Source organism: Manis pentadactyla, chromosome 1, assembly GCF_030020395.1.
Source record: "Manis pentadactyla isolate mManPen7 chromosome 1, mManPen7.hap1, whole genome shotgun sequence".
In the NCBI taxonomy this organism is placed as follows: Eukaryota; Metazoa; Chordata; class Mammalia; order Pholidota; family Manidae; genus Manis; species Manis pentadactyla.
The window spans coordinates 135,417,085-135,433,772 of record NC_080019.1 but is presented as its reverse complement, the minus strand read 5'-3'; the positions used below and the strand labels follow the sequence as shown (position 1 = coordinate 135,433,772).

The window sequence follows — 16,688 nt, the reverse complement described above, 5'->3', positions numbered from 1 at the left end:
GACCAACAGTTACCAAAGGGAAAGGGACTGGGAAGGGTGGGTGGGAAGGGAGGGATAAGGGGTTTAAGGGGCATTATGATTAGCACACATAATATAGGTGGAGTGGGGCACAGGGAAGGCAGTATAGCACAGTGAAGGCAAGTAGTGACTCTATAGCATCTTACTACACCGATGGACAGTGACTGTAATGTGGTATGTGGTGGGGACTTGATAATGGGGGGAATCTAGAACTACAATGTTGCCCATGTGATTTTATATTAATGATACCAAAAACACACACACAAAAAAAGAAACAAACAAAAAAAAGGACAATGTGTTATAATAAAAAGAACAATGGCACATTTGTCAAAATAAAAATAATAAAAAAGAAAAGCTGAAGCTGAAAAAAAAGGCATCAGATGAATCACACTGCAAAATGCTAAAATAGAAATATTGTGACTATGTTATAATTGTATCATAGCAATTCTAGAGTAAAAAGAACTTCGCTATAAAACAAAGGTGTTGGAGAACTGACATACAATCTGATTTTTCCATTATGAGACAAATAGTTTTTTTTAAGTGGTAGATTACATGGTCTTAGTTCCGTAGTAACAGAAGAGAGTAAAACAAATGATAGGACTGCAAATTGAGACATGCCTTTGACCTAAAGTCTACCTCTAGAAATTTAAGCCATAATGAAATGGAAATTGAGAACCAGACATGCAAAAAAGATGTACATATATAAGAAAGGTTTTAATACCAGTAAATTGGAAGCAAGCTAAACATTCATTAATGTTATGCTGATTAAATAAGTCACAGTACCACAGGATGCAACGTTAAAAAATAATTCAATGTGGTAGAATGTTACCTAACATGAAAAAGACGTTCCTAATATAGTAAATGAAAATGTTGGTTATTAAATAGTATATACAGACTAATTTCACTTTCGAAACACAATTTACTAAACATGCACATGCTCACACACACTCTTGCAAAGAATAATTTAGAACATACCACAAGTATTAAGAGATTATTGGTAGATAGGTGTGATTATTAACCAACATTCTTTTTGCTTCTTATTATTTTGATTTTTCTATAGCAGGTATAGTTTGCTTTTCAATGAAGAACTCCTATAAAGAAACATATTTTGGTTTGGGGAAGAACATAGTGTTCCTTAGTCCAAGGCAAATTAGGCTTTAAGTCATGTACTGTATGTTCCAATGAATTAAGTGAAACAAAAGAAGACTGAGACATACCAACATGGTAAAAGATTACCTAAAATTCTTAATTTCTTTTAAGATTGTTAGGATTTTCTTAGGCTAACAATGTATCTAGCAAAGGAAAGTATTTAACCTTCACATGATAGAAGTCCCCTCCCCCAAAGTAAAATCATAACCATATCATGGTTTTACGTGGCAATCCTGTTGGAGAGCCAAAGACTCACAGGGAGTGAGGGGAAAAAGACACTGACAAGTGGAACACAATTTTTATTGTTGATTAAAATAAAAAAAAAGAAAAGAAAACAGAAACTGGTGAAAGGATTTGCTGAGCAGCTACACATGAGGGAAATGATGGCAACTAGAGCAGAAAAACCTATGGAAAACCAAATTGTAGAAAGGTAAACTCAGGATAAATTCAAACTTCCTCCTGTATATAAAACATCAAATTATTTTGTTAATGGAGGAGCTGTTCAATATACACCAATCTTAGCAGTTTTTTTCAGTAGTATGTCCTCTATTCAGATGAGATAAAAAACAAAACCCTTCTATACTTGGATTTGAATTAATATTACCACTTGCATCACACTGTATTTATCAAAGGGGTCCCACATTCATCATCTGTGGTGATCCTCACAGCAGGTCTCTGAACATAGGCAGTGGCACTATTTATCATCACCTTTATTTAATAATACAGTACTCTAAAAACATTGCCTACTAGGAGGAAGGAGAAGTAAATGTGTAGGGCAGAGCAAACTAGACAAAGGTGTGGAAGTGAGAAAGAAGGAAACAGGGAGGGAAGGAGAGACTGGGCACAGGTGACTGGCTTGCAGAGTGCCTTTGAGGGTTAATGAAAGTTAAGCAGATACCTGGTCATGAAATGTCTTACATGTCACGTTAGGGAACGAACAGCTTAACCTGAAGAAAATGGCAAGCAAATCAATGGAGAGTTTGAATACAATGAATGGCATGATCAGATTTGTACTTTAAAGATCTTTTTGGTGACACTGAGAGAACTGGAGGTGTGAGGTACTTATGAGGAAAGGGGATTAAGTCTATGAAACTAATTAAGTAGGTCTTGAGGTAACACTGGTAAGGAATAAGGAGGAGGAATAAGGGCCTGGTCCAAGGTGTAACAGTGAAGACGGAGAAGCAGGGAACTGGAGAGAATCAGTAAGACTCAGGCAAACACTGCATGGGCAGGTTGGGGGTAGGAAAGCAGTGAGGGTAACAAATAGGGTGAATGCTAACCCACAGGCCAACTGCCTTTGTAAACTGGAAAGCCATCCTGACGAGGGCACACAGCTTGAACAGCAGAGTTTAGCTAAGATTTCAGCCTTAATTTGTCCCAGCATCTACACAGCTCTATAGGGGAAGTACTGAGGAATCTGAGCCATTTCATTCACTAAGGGCAGTATTTTAAAGTTATGGTCCTTAGACGACCTGCATAAGGGTCAGCTAGGATTCTGGTTAAAAATGCACATTCCTTAAACCTAACCAAGGAAGTGAAAGACCTATACTCTGAAAACTACAAGACACTCATGAGAGAAATTAAAGAAGATACCAATACATGGAAACACATCTCATGCTCATGGATAGGAAGAATTAATATTGTCAAAAAGGCCATCCTGCCTAAAGCAATCTACAGATTTAATGCAATTCCTATCAAAATACCAACAGCATTCTTCAATGAACTAGAGAAAATCATCCTAAAATTCATATGGAACCACAAAAGACCTTGAATAGCCAAAGCAATCCTGAGAAGGAAGAATAAAGTAGGGGGAATTATACTCCCCAACTTCAAGCTCTACTACAAAGCCACAGTAATCAAGACAATTTGGTACTGGCATAAGAACAGACCCATAGACCAATGGAACAGACTAGAGAGCCCTGATATAAACCCAGTCATATATGGTCAATTAATATATGATAAAGGAGCCATGGACATACAATGGGGAAATGACAGCCTCTTCAACAGCTGGTGTTGGCAAAACTGGACAGCTACATGTAAGAGAATGAAACTGGATCACTGTCTAACCCCATACACAAAAGTAAACTTGAAATGGAAGTCATGAAACCATAAAACTCTTAGAAGACAACATAGGCAAACATCTCCTGAATATAAGCATGAGCAACTTCTTCCTGAACCCATCTCCTTGAGAAAGGGAAACAAAAGCAAAAATGAACTCATGGGCCTACATCAAACTAAAAAGTTTTTGTACAGCAAAGGACATAATCAACAAAACAAAAAAGCATCCTACAGTATGGGAGAATATATTTGTAAATGACATATCTGACAAGGGGTTAACATCCAAAATATATAAAGAACTTAACACACCTCAGCACCCAAAAAGCAAATAACCCGATTAACAAATGGGCAAAGGATATGAAGAGATGGTTCTCCAGAGAAATTCAGATGGCCAACAGACACATGAAAAGATGCTCCATATCACTAATTATCAGGGAAATGCAAATTAAAACCACAATGAGATATCACCTCACACCAGTAAGGATGGCCAGCATTGAAAAGACTAAGAACAACAAATGTTGGCGAGGATGCGGAGAAAGGGGAACCCTCCTACACTGCTGGTGGGAATGTAAGCTGGTTCAACCATTGTGGAAAGCAATATGGAGGTTCCTCAAAAACTAAAAATAGAAATACCATTTGACCCCAGAATCCCACTCCTTGGAATATATCCAAAGAATACAACTTCTCAGATTGAAAAAGACATCTGCACCCCTATGTTCATCGCAGCACTTTTTACAATAGCCAAGCTATGGAAGCAACCTAAGTGTCCATCAGTAGATGAATGGATAAAGAAGATGTGGTACATATATACAATGGAATACTATTTAGCCATAAGAACGAAACAAATCCTACTATTTGCAACAACATGGATGGAGCTGGAGGACATTATGCTCAGTGAAATAAGCCAGGCGGAGAAAGACAAATGCCAAATGATTTCCCTCATTTGTGGAGTATAACAATGAGGCAAAACTGAAGGAACAGAATGGCAGCAGACTCAGAGACTCCAAGAAGGAAGTAGTGGTTACCAAAGGGGAGGGGTGTGGGAGGGCAGGTGGGGAGGGAGGAAGAAGGGGACTGAGGGGTATTATGTTTAGTACACATGGTGTGGGGGATCACGGGGAGAACAGTGTATCACAGAGAAGGCACATAGCGGATCTCTGGCAACTTGCTTCACTGATGGACAGTGACTGCACTGGGGTATGGGTGGGGACTTGTTAATATGGGTAAATGTAGTAACCACATTGTTTTTTCAGGTGAAACCTTCATAAGAGTGTGTATCAATCATGCCTTAATAAAAAATAAAAAATAAAAAAATACAAATTCCTACACTCAACTCTAGACTTAATGAAACAAAATCTCTGGGATATGGGTGAACCAAAGATGAATGAAATACAAAATGCACGTGTCTATGTAAGGAGATAAATTTAATTTAAGAAACTTAAATTCAAGACACCTGTAGAGTACCAAAATAGAAAGGTCTGGTAGCCAGTTAGATATACATGTCTGGCACTTAGGTGAAAGGTTTGGCCTGGTGATATATTTGGGGAGTTTGATGGGCTTACAGAGGTATAGTTGAGGCCCCCACAGTGAAAGCAACAGATGAGAGCAATAGAAGACAGACAAGGACAGAACTCAATGCAACACTAGTGTTTCAGGGACTTGTAAAAGGCAGTGCACCTGGGAAGACAAAACTGGGCAGAAGTAAGAGGTGAGAGCTATTTTATCACAGAACACAGGGAGTCTGGTGTTTCAATAAAGGGGAAAATGTTAAATGTTATATTTTGAAAATAGCAAGAATATGAAAATATTTATTGTGTTGATTACTAGGAGGTCACTAGTGAAAGAGAAAGAGGTTGGCAAATCATAGGGGCACTGAAGAATAAATTGGGTGGAGAGACAGAACAGACCTTGAGAGAACACTGGTCTTTCAAGAACTATGATGTAAGGGAAAAAGAAGAAAGATTTTTCCCCTTTTTTCTTTTCTTTTAAATATGGGAGACACAAGCATTTCTGCTACTCTAATAACTGTTTTTCTGGTCTCACTGGTTAACAGAGATAACCGTAGGTAGGCAAGATGATGAGTTAGTATAAAGTAAAACAAATGGAGGAGAGGTAAATAAATTAATTAAGAATAGCGGTGGTAGAAAAGAAAGGTTATCTGAGGCATGAAATTGTTTCTTATGCACAACTGGATATAGGATTCTGAGATTTTTAGTTTCTTTCCCAAGATACTTATGGCAGATGTTTATCAGACACATTTGGTTAATAACTACACTGGTAACTTAAAACTGAGTTTTCTGGAGAACCTCCTGACACAGTATGTATAAATTATATTTTATTTATCTTGTATTTATTCTACTTTGTAGTAGAAATATAGCTAAAAGGTTGCTTGACATTGAAAATTGTTGACATATTGAAAATAAGCTGGTAAACCAAAGTACCATGGGCAAGATTAGGAAGGCTACTGTAATTACAGAAACATTCTCAGGGAAAATACTATTAATAAACAGTGTGAGGAAGTAGAAAGAATACAAAAACTTTAAAATAGTTTATACTTGCCCCAATATTCAAAAATCCTCTTTAGTATTTGAAGATTGAAAATATAAAAGTAACAGTAGGAGGGTACTTCCTGTTAATTTTGGAACACTCCCCCCCAATACCACCACCAAATTTCCTCAACATAGAGGCTCAATTTCCAAACAGACTAGCAATTATTATTCATTAAATTCACTATGGATACTGTTCCACCAGTTATGAGTTTTAGATATTAAAAATGTCACAAATATATTTGTACAGCACCTTAGAGGTTAGAAGGTGTTTTAACTGTCTAGTAAACCTAATTTCCATGTTATCATATAGGAAATGAATATTAAAAGTGAATTTTAAATAGGTAATGCATAGAAAAATACAAAGGTGACTGGATTTATACTTCATAAAGGGAAGGATAAACCTGTATTACCTTCTAATATACATTAAAATTTTTTATTCTATTATCTTTCATTTAAGCTTCATAGTGGTGAGGATTTGTGTTTTCTGAACTGCTACCAGAACACTTTCTGGAACACAGCAGTTGCTCAGTTAATATTTACTGAATGAATGGTTTAAAAAGTGTTGCAGACTCAACCACATAACTTTAATTCTGATATTTAAATTTTAATGAGTACACACAAGACATTATTTTTGCTTTACTGTTACACACAATTGAGAAGGGCAAAAAGCTACCAGAAGTAGATACTTTAGTTTGAAATTATTTATAAACAAACAACCATAATTTGTTCTTTTGTTACCAACCATAAATCCAAAGCTCTGTTTAATGGGTTTATTCCCCTTATCAAAATCCTAACAGAAGGTGTGCCAATTAAATTAGAACAATTATTTAAATCCACTCAAGCTAGAACTATAGTTGATAATTTTGAATTTAGTTCTAAAGTCTTATGTAGCCACTTTGATTTCAACCATTTAAACATTTTTCATGTTATTATTATGTCACACTTAATGTTAATTTCTTAAATAACATGATTAAATTTAAGGTGCTGTGAAAGCACCTTTCTTCCAACCTCTAAAATGCTATACTAATATAATGCTGTCTTCATATTATATTCAGTAATACTGAAAAATTTTATTATTACCAACAGAGGGACAGTATTTCTAAATATGTTCTAAATATTTCTAAAATATTCTACTAATACAGTGAAGTTAATGCTCATTTATCTTCTAAATTCAGAAGCTAGAAAACTCACTTCATAGACCACCTGTTTCTGTCTTTCTAGAAAGTGCCCCAGACTCCACTTTTGTGGCTGATGGGAAAAGGGAGATGGTGTGCAATTCCAAGGCTGCTGCTGACATTTTCATTTGTGTTTGCACTCACTGCCTCCACTTAGCTCAGAGCCTGACTTCCTCTTGAGGGAAAGACTAATCAGGGTGATTATGTCAGCCTTCATCACCTGGATGGTTGTCGGTAGGACAGACAGCAGGGTCAGAATCATTGCCTCCTGACACCTGCATGATTCTGTAACAAACATTAAAATATAGTTCAACGAGCCTGTCCCTTCTGGGTAGGACCTGGGGAGACTGTTGCATGTCTGTCCCTCATCTTCCTAGTTCTTCCCTTCTTTCTGATAATCACAAATCTAAGAGTTCTAAAGACTATTTTATTGATGGATGTTTAGAATACAATCCATGTGGAGACTGCATTCTCCTCCTCTCCGGGTCATCAGAAATGTATACTTTTGGGTATTTTGCTGAATGCGCATTAATCAAGTATCATGGGTAGAAATGATTTTTAAAAAGTAAACATCTCTTGGAACTCAAAGTTTGTTCCCTGTGTGAATATTCATGTTTGTGTAATTGACCTGTCACTTTGCCTAAAAGTTACTTAGTATCTCCCAAATTCTTTAATTTTCTTTGAAAGCAGAAATGATGTAGGCACTGGCTTTTTGGAATCAGACCTTGGTTTGAACTTCTAAATTGTGATTTTGGACTACTTACAAAGGCTCTACTCACTTTCCTTGTTTATCAGATTGGAGCAACATAGCACCTACCTCATATAGGTGTTTTCAGGATGAAATAAAACAATGCATGTAAATCACACAATACCTGACAAACAGTATCTGTTGCTTACATGTCACCCATCTAAAAGTGTAAATCCCTTAGGATTTATTGACAGTTGAACTAGCTTCTCCTAACGAGTGATCACTTCTTCTGGGGTAGAGAGAAACTTATCTATGTCTTCTTTGTTCGGAGGCCATTATTATTTTGCATGTAACAGAAAAATTACCCTTTATTTCTGGGCAGCTAATTTCTCTTTATCAACTTTCCAGGAACAGTTATTATAAATTACCTCAACCATGGAAATTGTGTCTCTTTCCTGAGAACAGACAACTGTGACCTAGATTTTCAATCTAGATGCTTCCATATAACTCATAAAACATTTTTCATCTTTGTCAACATGTTGGGAGGAATGAATTATGAAGTTGAACCAGAATGCCATTTTCACATGCTCTACACAAATGTTTTATTTATAATTATGATATTCTTATTAGGATATTCTGGGTTGTATATTCTACTTGTTTTCAATTTTAAATCACTGACTGATTCAAAGAACATACTTTTATCACTGATTTAAAAAGCAGTCAGGACCATCAAATGGTTCAGGGTCGTCATTAGGAGCACACATCACTACACTGGGGTGCCCAGACTAACAGAGTCAGAGTGTAAAATCAGTCTAGAGACTCCCATTCTAAACACAGCCCTGTTAAAACTTCTTGCTCTGTGTTTTGGGAGAAATATTTTGTGTTTTTTATCCTCCTGGTTGAAAAAGAAGCAGATATCACTGTTGGTATTACTGGCCACATTATATCTGTCTTTTGAATATGAAATAAAGCTATTCTATTGGCAAGTTTCATAAAACTTTATAAGTAGACTCTAGAAAGATCTCTGAGAAGGGAGAAAAAAAGCAAGAAAGTTTCATTGTAGGCAAGTTTAGGGAAAAAATGTAAAGAAAGACAGTTCTCTAAAGTCTTCTTTAGATTGACTCACCAAATATTCATTCACGGCTCCTTGCCAGTCCTTATGTTACTGCTTAATACTGGTAAATAAAACAGACTCTTATCCATGCCCTTATGGAACTACTAAAGGGGGAGGGGAGAAGCATATTAAATAAGCAAATAACTTACAAATAAACACACAAGCAAATAACTAGTAACAAATGATAACAAGTACCATGAAAAAAAGGGTGCTGTGAGGAAAGGAATTTTGGGGTGGGTAGTGATGGTGGTGGGGAAAGGAGCAATGAAAGCTGGGAAGGCTGCTTTGAGATGTACCCTTTCAAGAATTAGGGCAGGCAGGTTCTTTCTGTGGAGCTGCCTTGTATATATTTAGCTGGGCATGAGTCTATCCCTTCTCCACACTTCACTTCTAATCCTGGTATTTCTGGTTGCAGGGATGGAGGGGGGAATTTGTTTACTTACTTATTCATTCATTTTGAAAAGAGATATGGATTGGGTTGGCCTTATAGTTTAGCCTAAGACATGCAGTTTGAAAAACTTATGTGATATGTAAAATGTCTAAAAATTAGTTGCGTATATAGATGTGTAGCTTGGGGGTGGGGGGGAGAGGTAGGAGGAGATCTGCTAATTACCATATAAAAGATCATAAAAGCTCAGAGTGAGGATGGGAGGCCTAGGACAAGAGCATGCCAGCAACAACAACAAAATTAAAAAAAAAAAAGGGGGCCACTAAAGATTATCACAACTAATTAGGGACATTAGGAAAAGCAGTGAGTGAATGCTATCATCATAGGGGATTACAATTTAAACTGACAAAATATGGCAAACGTCAAACAGAGAAATGTCCCTTTCCCAGTGGTTACAAGAGTTCTGACATCAGAGACCTGATTTGAATCCCTTCTATGTCGCTTACTAAGTGACTTTAGGGCAACTTTACTTCACCTCAGAGCTTTCATTTGGCCACATGTAAATGGGATACTACTACTGTCTTAGTCCTGATGGGAGAGCTCTATAAATGTTAGCTATGATAAATGCTTGATTATGCATAAAAATCAGTTGGTAAAGTGAGGGCTTCCAACCTTCCTAGGCATTTCTACAGGCATTTTAGTTATACACTACATTACTAAGGAGAAAATAAATACTATTTAAAACTCAGATGAGCATATACCTCTAGCTGAACTGACACAACAATAATACCCATAAGTAATTTTCTGAGGACTCAATATATGGGGTTCAAAAATACACAGTGTGGCTCTGGAGTGTGTGACCCCAACTGGGGTTTTTAGACCTCCAGAACACAGAATTAGGAACCTGTGCTAGGTCCTAATCACTATGCTTCAATTACTCTGCATGCTTCATTTGTTGATGAAGATCAAAGAAATAAATAATAAATCTGAGCTGTATGCTTTTACTTCCAAGTATCTTCTTGCAACAAATGGCAACACCTAGAGTTCAGCCTTTTGTATTCTGGCACAATAATTTCAAGATTAAGAAATAAAAATATGAAATTGAACTTACTGGTAACATTTGGGAATGAGTATGACACTATAAACTTAGGTATCTTGCCAAGAAAACTCAACTAGTAAGTGGCAGGGTTAAGAAGCAAGGCCAGGGCTGAGTCCAGAGCCCACATGCTTAATCACTAGAGCAGTACTGGAGAAGTGGCAGATGTATGCAGCTGCAGAGAAGCAATCTTTCCTGTAAAGTTTTGAGAAAGGTGGAATTACATGTTAGTCTACCATAAACAAGAGTCTAGGAGAAAGCAGGGAGCAGTTTTTCTAAGTTTATAATATCTAACTTTCTTAATCACTCAAGTTTCTAACAGAAAAAAGCAAAGGAACAAAATTGGAAACTTTTCATGAACAGTGGCATTAATCACATTTTATGTACTTTCAGTGGGTCAGAAACTTGAAAATTCTTGTGGCTTTCTAGCAACAAGTCTACATGACACCTGGCTGCATGCTTATCCTCAGAATACAATCCCTCATTTTGCAAAAATCACTTCCAGTTCAGACTCCAGGAGTAGAAGCATCACTAGAGAATTACTTGTTGGTCTTATTACAGCTCAAAGTTTGTCTTCAGTGTGGTATAACCATTAATTACTGAGAAAGGCCTCTTTGTGGCCAATTTTTCTAGTTGCTTACCCATAGCCGTTGTCACTTTCTTTGTAAAACACTGATTTTATTTGGAGCAACTTCTCTTGAATAGACAGTGAAATACGTAAGATTATTAGAAGGAACTTCAGGAAAAGCATCTTCGTAGATGCAGGAGACTGCTGACATACACCTTTTGTCAGATGTCCTTTCTTTTCTGAGTAAGGACGCAATGGCTGGAGTTCCTACAGCCACCTTGGCTCAAGAGATGATCTTGAAGATGGCAACTATGTGTTAAGGAAGATGCACTGATGCACTAGAAAGCTAGAAGCAGCTTGAGTCCTTCTTATCATGGAAGATTCCATCCTAACTCCAGACTCAACTTCATTTTATATGGGAGGTAAAAATATCCACTCCATTTTATTTCATCATTATTATTTGGATTTCCTTTTACACACAGCCCGATCGAATTCCTATCGGATATTTCTTCCCAACCAAAATTTCTATGTGATCTAATTTTAAATTCATTCTAGACTTTAGAATCAGAAAGTTTAATAAAGCGAAAAGGGAGGAAAAGTTGGGACTAACTAAAAAGAGGCCACTAGGGACAGGGATAAGAATCTACACCTGGCTCCTCATGAATGGGTTGTTAGTTTAAATCACACATCTTTACTAGATATTGTTAGCCTAGTTTCAATTGCTCTTCTTTTAAAATATGATACTTTAAGCTTATCACCAATTAAACTCATTTTTCACTTCTCTCCCTCCCCACTCCTGTCCAAATAATGAGGTCTTACTATCAGAGCCATTTTAAAAGTGTTCACGTTTATTTAAAATGACACTAAGAGTCAGTCAAAGAAAAAAAGTAACTTTGTTATCTGTATTTCCAAGTATATCAAAGATAGCCAAGCTAGAGTTCAAAAGTCCCATTAAGCTTTATATTTAAAAGTGCTCTTTTAGTTAATTCTAATGCATGATGTTTGTAATTATGTAAAATAAGAAAAAGAAGCTAATGCTAGAATGAGCTAGTTATACACAGCCTTCCTGTCACAAGTGGTGAGCACCTTTACTGGAAAGATGCTAGTATGTTAGAAGCAGCACAGAAGAAGAGTTGTTTATAGACTTTCAGTCATAAATAACAGTTTTCACTTTCCAACGAAATCAGGATTTAATATTAAGATTCAAACTGCTCCCTGACTACTGACCCTTTGAACAGTGTTTTGGTCAAAGACATAGAGAATCAAGTAAGAACGAGATTATAAGTAAGCACTGGGTTTGCCAGTGCCTTAACCAAGAGAAAACACCTACAGATTTTTCTTGCAGGAAGGATTACTAAGAATCTGAGTTTGGGTCTGCCTCTAGAGAAGTTCCTGGAAACCTCAACAACTTAGAGGAGAATGAAGTCCGAGATGAACTAGCAAGTGCAATGCAAGATACTCAACGTGGCGTTAGCTTCTTGTTTCACACAATTGCAAACATGATCTATTAGTATTAACTAATAAAAGAGCATTTTAAAATATAAATCCTAATGGGACTTTTGATGTAATCAACTAGCAAGTTCAACTTACAATGAAAATTTTGCTTGGCCTAAGATAAATTGATCCAGTCTTCTAATAAACTTTATATAAATGAGAGGACATCAATTATTAGAGGAAGGTAGAAATGCTCTAAGAATTATTTGCACAGTATTTTGGCACAAGATGAAAACAGTATGAAGTATCAGATTGGAGTCCTGGATCTTTATCTCTTTAGTTTCACTTCTGACTTTGTCACTTTACAGGTGAGTTTCATTACCTTCCTTCCAAACTCAATAGCTTAAGGAATGTAGTAATTTGGTCACAAAATAACTTTAAGGATTTTAGAACAATTAACTATGATGCATATTAGAGTAAGTGATCATATGTGCATAAAGAAGTTTATATTGTCTTAAAGCCAAGGACATACCACAGTATTAGGAAATTTATGCCTCTGTCCCCTAATTCTATAAATAGACTAATGGTGAATTATAGCATATCCCATCTCCTTTAAAAAATCAATCTTGTGAACATTTTAAAAGATTTGAGTCCTTAAAGTACATTTCTTAGGTCCTTGAAGTATAACACCTATGGCTTGGAAGTATATAAAACATAGGTAACCCTTTCCTTTTAACTACTGTAGAGGCACAGAAAAAAGTCAGTTTAGAGCCATGATCAGAATACAAAATCTCTCTGGCAAGATTTAGACTATTGTTATTTCTCTCTTTTGTTTCATGTTATAAATATATGCATGCACACAGCTTTAAACAAGAGGCCATTTGAAAAGATCCGTTTTTATTTAATGTAATCAAGAATCCAGAAGGTGTAAATTATTTTTGTTTACTATGATGTGTGAACTAAAAACTGGCAAATTGTTATTATTCCTCAAGAGAATTTTTAACAAGCCTCAGAGTATAGAGAGACAGTATAATGCTTTAGGGCAAATTTAGCAATTAGTAAACTAAGAAGCCAGGCAACGGCAACATTACCATACTATGGAAAGGTTTATCAAACTGGTAAAGTTAAATGTCATATTTTTAAAGTTCCTCTTACATTATAACATTTATTGGCTAGCATTGTGGTGAAAACTTTGAAGGGAAATAAGCCTTCCAAAACACTTAAAAAGGTTTACTGATACAGGCAAGGATATAACTTGATATTTTTTAGGTATGTGACTCTTTTATTACCACTTTTTCACCGATTATTTAAAAACATGTACACTTATTATTTCCCTCCTTTTTCCTACAACAATCTTATGTTATTAAATTAAAATTGTTATAATGCACTAGGTCATCACTGAATAAATAAATGTGAAAACATTTGTGAGAACTGACATCAGACTGACATAAAAATTTAATTCTAAAATAATTTTTCTCATGAATGTTTAAGTGGCATTTAAAAATATAAAACTTATAATGTATATCGGGTTTTAAATCACATAGTTCAAATTCAAATTGAGAATTCTGTATTTAAATTAAACTTAACTATTTCAATAATATAGGACTTATATCACGCTTATATATTACAATAAATGTTATCAGAGACTATAAAGATGACACTCGAGGAGTATTTGTATTTCTCTATTTAATGACTGAGAACTGTTAAAAGGCATGTAAAAAAAAGGCTAGAAAAGCAATTATGAAAGTTTAGGTTTCTGTGGAAAAATTCTATCACAGCACGAACACCACTAATGATGATTTGGCAGGAAGCATTGGTACTGAAAGGATGGCTGACGGAACAAGGAGAGCCAATCAGGACTGAGGAAAATGGGTTTCTAATATTAGCTCTGTTGATTAAAATAACTATTGACAGAAGACCCTTGGAATTATGATCATGTATACTAGACCAGATTGCCAAGCTTTGAAGCCCAACACCATTAATTATTGATGTGGACCATTCAAGGTGCACTTCTCAGGTTTCAATGGTTCCATTAACTTCAAAGTAGGTAACAGTAGCCATCCTAGAGCTATTTTGAGTTAAGATAATCCATGTAAGGTGCTTAGTACAGTGCCTGGCATATGGTAAGAGCTTGCCTTAATCACCTGAGCAGTCTTGAGAGTCCTACTACTTGACCTTCAGTTTCCTTCAATGTAAAGTATAGGTTTGGGTTGGATCATTTCTAATACCTTTGCCCAACTAAAATTAGAAATCTACAATGTAAAGGAATATACAGGGCCTTACTGCATTTCTGAAGAACATAAATTTAGATCTTTTGCTCTAGCATGATTAAGGATGTGGTAATTTAAGTGCTACAGAAGAATCATACTTTTATGTCATCCCTGTGAAATCAGTTGTCATTACTACACTTATTAAAGCCAAGTTACATGTATTCATCTGTGTAGTCTATAGGAAATCCATGATCTTCCATCAACTACTGTGTTCAGTAGCTACAATTCTTCCAGAGAGTATAATGGTAAAGCTATCATAACCAACATGATCTTAAATGGAAGATGAATGTCATGCAATTTTATTAAGTTTTCAGTAGTCTACTTATGGTTTTAATTTTGATTTTCACTACAGAAATATCTAAACATACTAATTTGGTGTCTACAACAATTTTTGAAAAGTCCTAATAGGAATCTCAAGGAAGATAAATACAAAAACATTAGGATTATCTATAAGAACATTTCATATTTCCTACTTAATAGAAAAAATAAAGATAATGAATTTTTCAAATGCACAATCCAGGAAAAAGAATGAAATATTGTTTTGTTACTGTCCAAAATCTAAAGATCTAACAAAATCTCTCTACTGATATGTTGCAATTCAAAATTCAAATGACAGGCAAACTTTTTTTATTGCAGGACTATTAAGACACATTTTAGTGTGACTCATAAATACTTTTTAAAAATCAGAGTTTTATCATGACAACATCAGGAATAAGGAAACATGTCCCACGTGTTTCTTGGGGACAAACTTCTGATCTCCATACACACATTAACTGTACATCAATCCAAACAAATACATTCAATCAAGGATTAAAAAAAATATCTGTAGAACTCTTCTCATATACTCAGAGATACTATTAAGAAATATAAAAAAAACCTTAGTTTTTAAAAATTATTAGAGGTATGTGTAAACTGAAAAGAGGTTATCTAAAAATTTGAAATACATTTTTCCAAATAAAATTGAAATGGGGAAAAGAATTAGTTCTAGCTCACCTCAGATAGGTACTAGCATGGTAGGCCAAAGGAATAACAAATTACATTGGCCTATCAATGTAAATGTTTAGTTATATTAGTTCTTAATATGAAAAAATAAAACCACACACACACAAATGTCTTAAAATCTGACAACCGAAGCTCTCATCCCAGAAAACATGTTTACTAGTCAACACTCATACCTCATTTTTATACTGGCAAAAATAGAGTTAATACTGTAGGAGTTAAAATTTTGTTTTCCCCTTAACTTCACAGCTGTGCTAACCTCAGCTTCCTGTCTAGAAATCTTATCTTTAACAGATCTCCACACTCCATACTTGGTACGAATTCTCATCATTCAAAGAGTTCTAGTTTTCCCTTATAACTCGTTCATTACAAAATAGCTGTGCAAAGTTTACGCCATAAAATTGATCTATACTGTGTCCTTACCCTCAATATTTAGCTCAAAACAAACGTGGCAGAAGGAGAGTGTTTCTTTGTCTGTTCCCAGTTTACAAACACTGCAAACGTTGTCATCATTCAAATCAATGTTTACAAACTGCTCCTCTTGGTTCATGCTGCCCCTATTAAGAAACAGAAAAGGAAAGTTACACAATCTCAAAAACCTGTCATTATAGCAAAATCAGGAACTTCTAGGAAAAGAGAAGAACGCTGTTCAGTTCATCTAATGCACAGCCCCATCAAACAAGCCTCGCCATACTTGTACTTAAATACTACTTTTATTGTGCAAAGACACAAAGCTAGTAAACTAAAAGTCTTGCCATACATAGGTCACACCATTCCGAAGTGCCTTTTCTAGTCCCGTATTTTCATGTGGAGGAAGGTATCCGAAGGAAAGTAGTTTTGTGGGTGTTCTAGTCCACCTCCCAGTCCTCCAGAGCCCCGAACCCAACAGGCATAGAAGTGCTTAGCAGCGCTGCCGGGGTCTGTCCACCTACTTAGTGCTGTTAAATGCAGGAAAAACGCCCTATTCGGGACACTGCTTAATTCATTGCGGGAACCTTAGATGCGTTTCCCTAACTAGACGTAGCGAAGCTTCCCATCCTCGACCCGCTGCAGGAAAATGCACGTGGGAACGAGAAGGCCCGGGTAGGGCGTCCCGGCCGCCACCAAGGCACCCGCGCGAAGGGCCGGGCAGCCGCACCACCGTGAGGATCATGTCCGGCCGGAAGCGCGGGGTTTAAGCCC

At 36.1% G+C, this 16,688-nt stretch overlaps 1 protein-coding gene across 3 annotated transcripts in view; it reads right to left on the bottom strand.

The window, feature by feature from the left end:
• The window catches only part of C1H21orf91 (chromosome 1 C21orf91 homolog), a 33,664-nt gene that overhangs the window by 16,414 nt on the left and 562 nt on the right, over positions 1 to 16,688 (bottom strand). For 2 of the 3 annotated variants that reach the window (XM_036881509.2, XM_036881507.2), the window contains exon 2: positions 15,930 to 16,063. In XM_036881509.2, coding sequence (XP_036737404.2) covers positions 15,930 to 16,056 — 127 coding nt within the window. In that variant the 5' untranslated portion in view covers positions 16,057 to 16,063. Of the gene's footprint in view, positions 1 to 15,929; positions 16,064 to 16,438; positions 16,580 to 16,688 lie in introns of those variants that run through there. The other variant, XM_036881508.2, reaches the window with a different exon arrangement.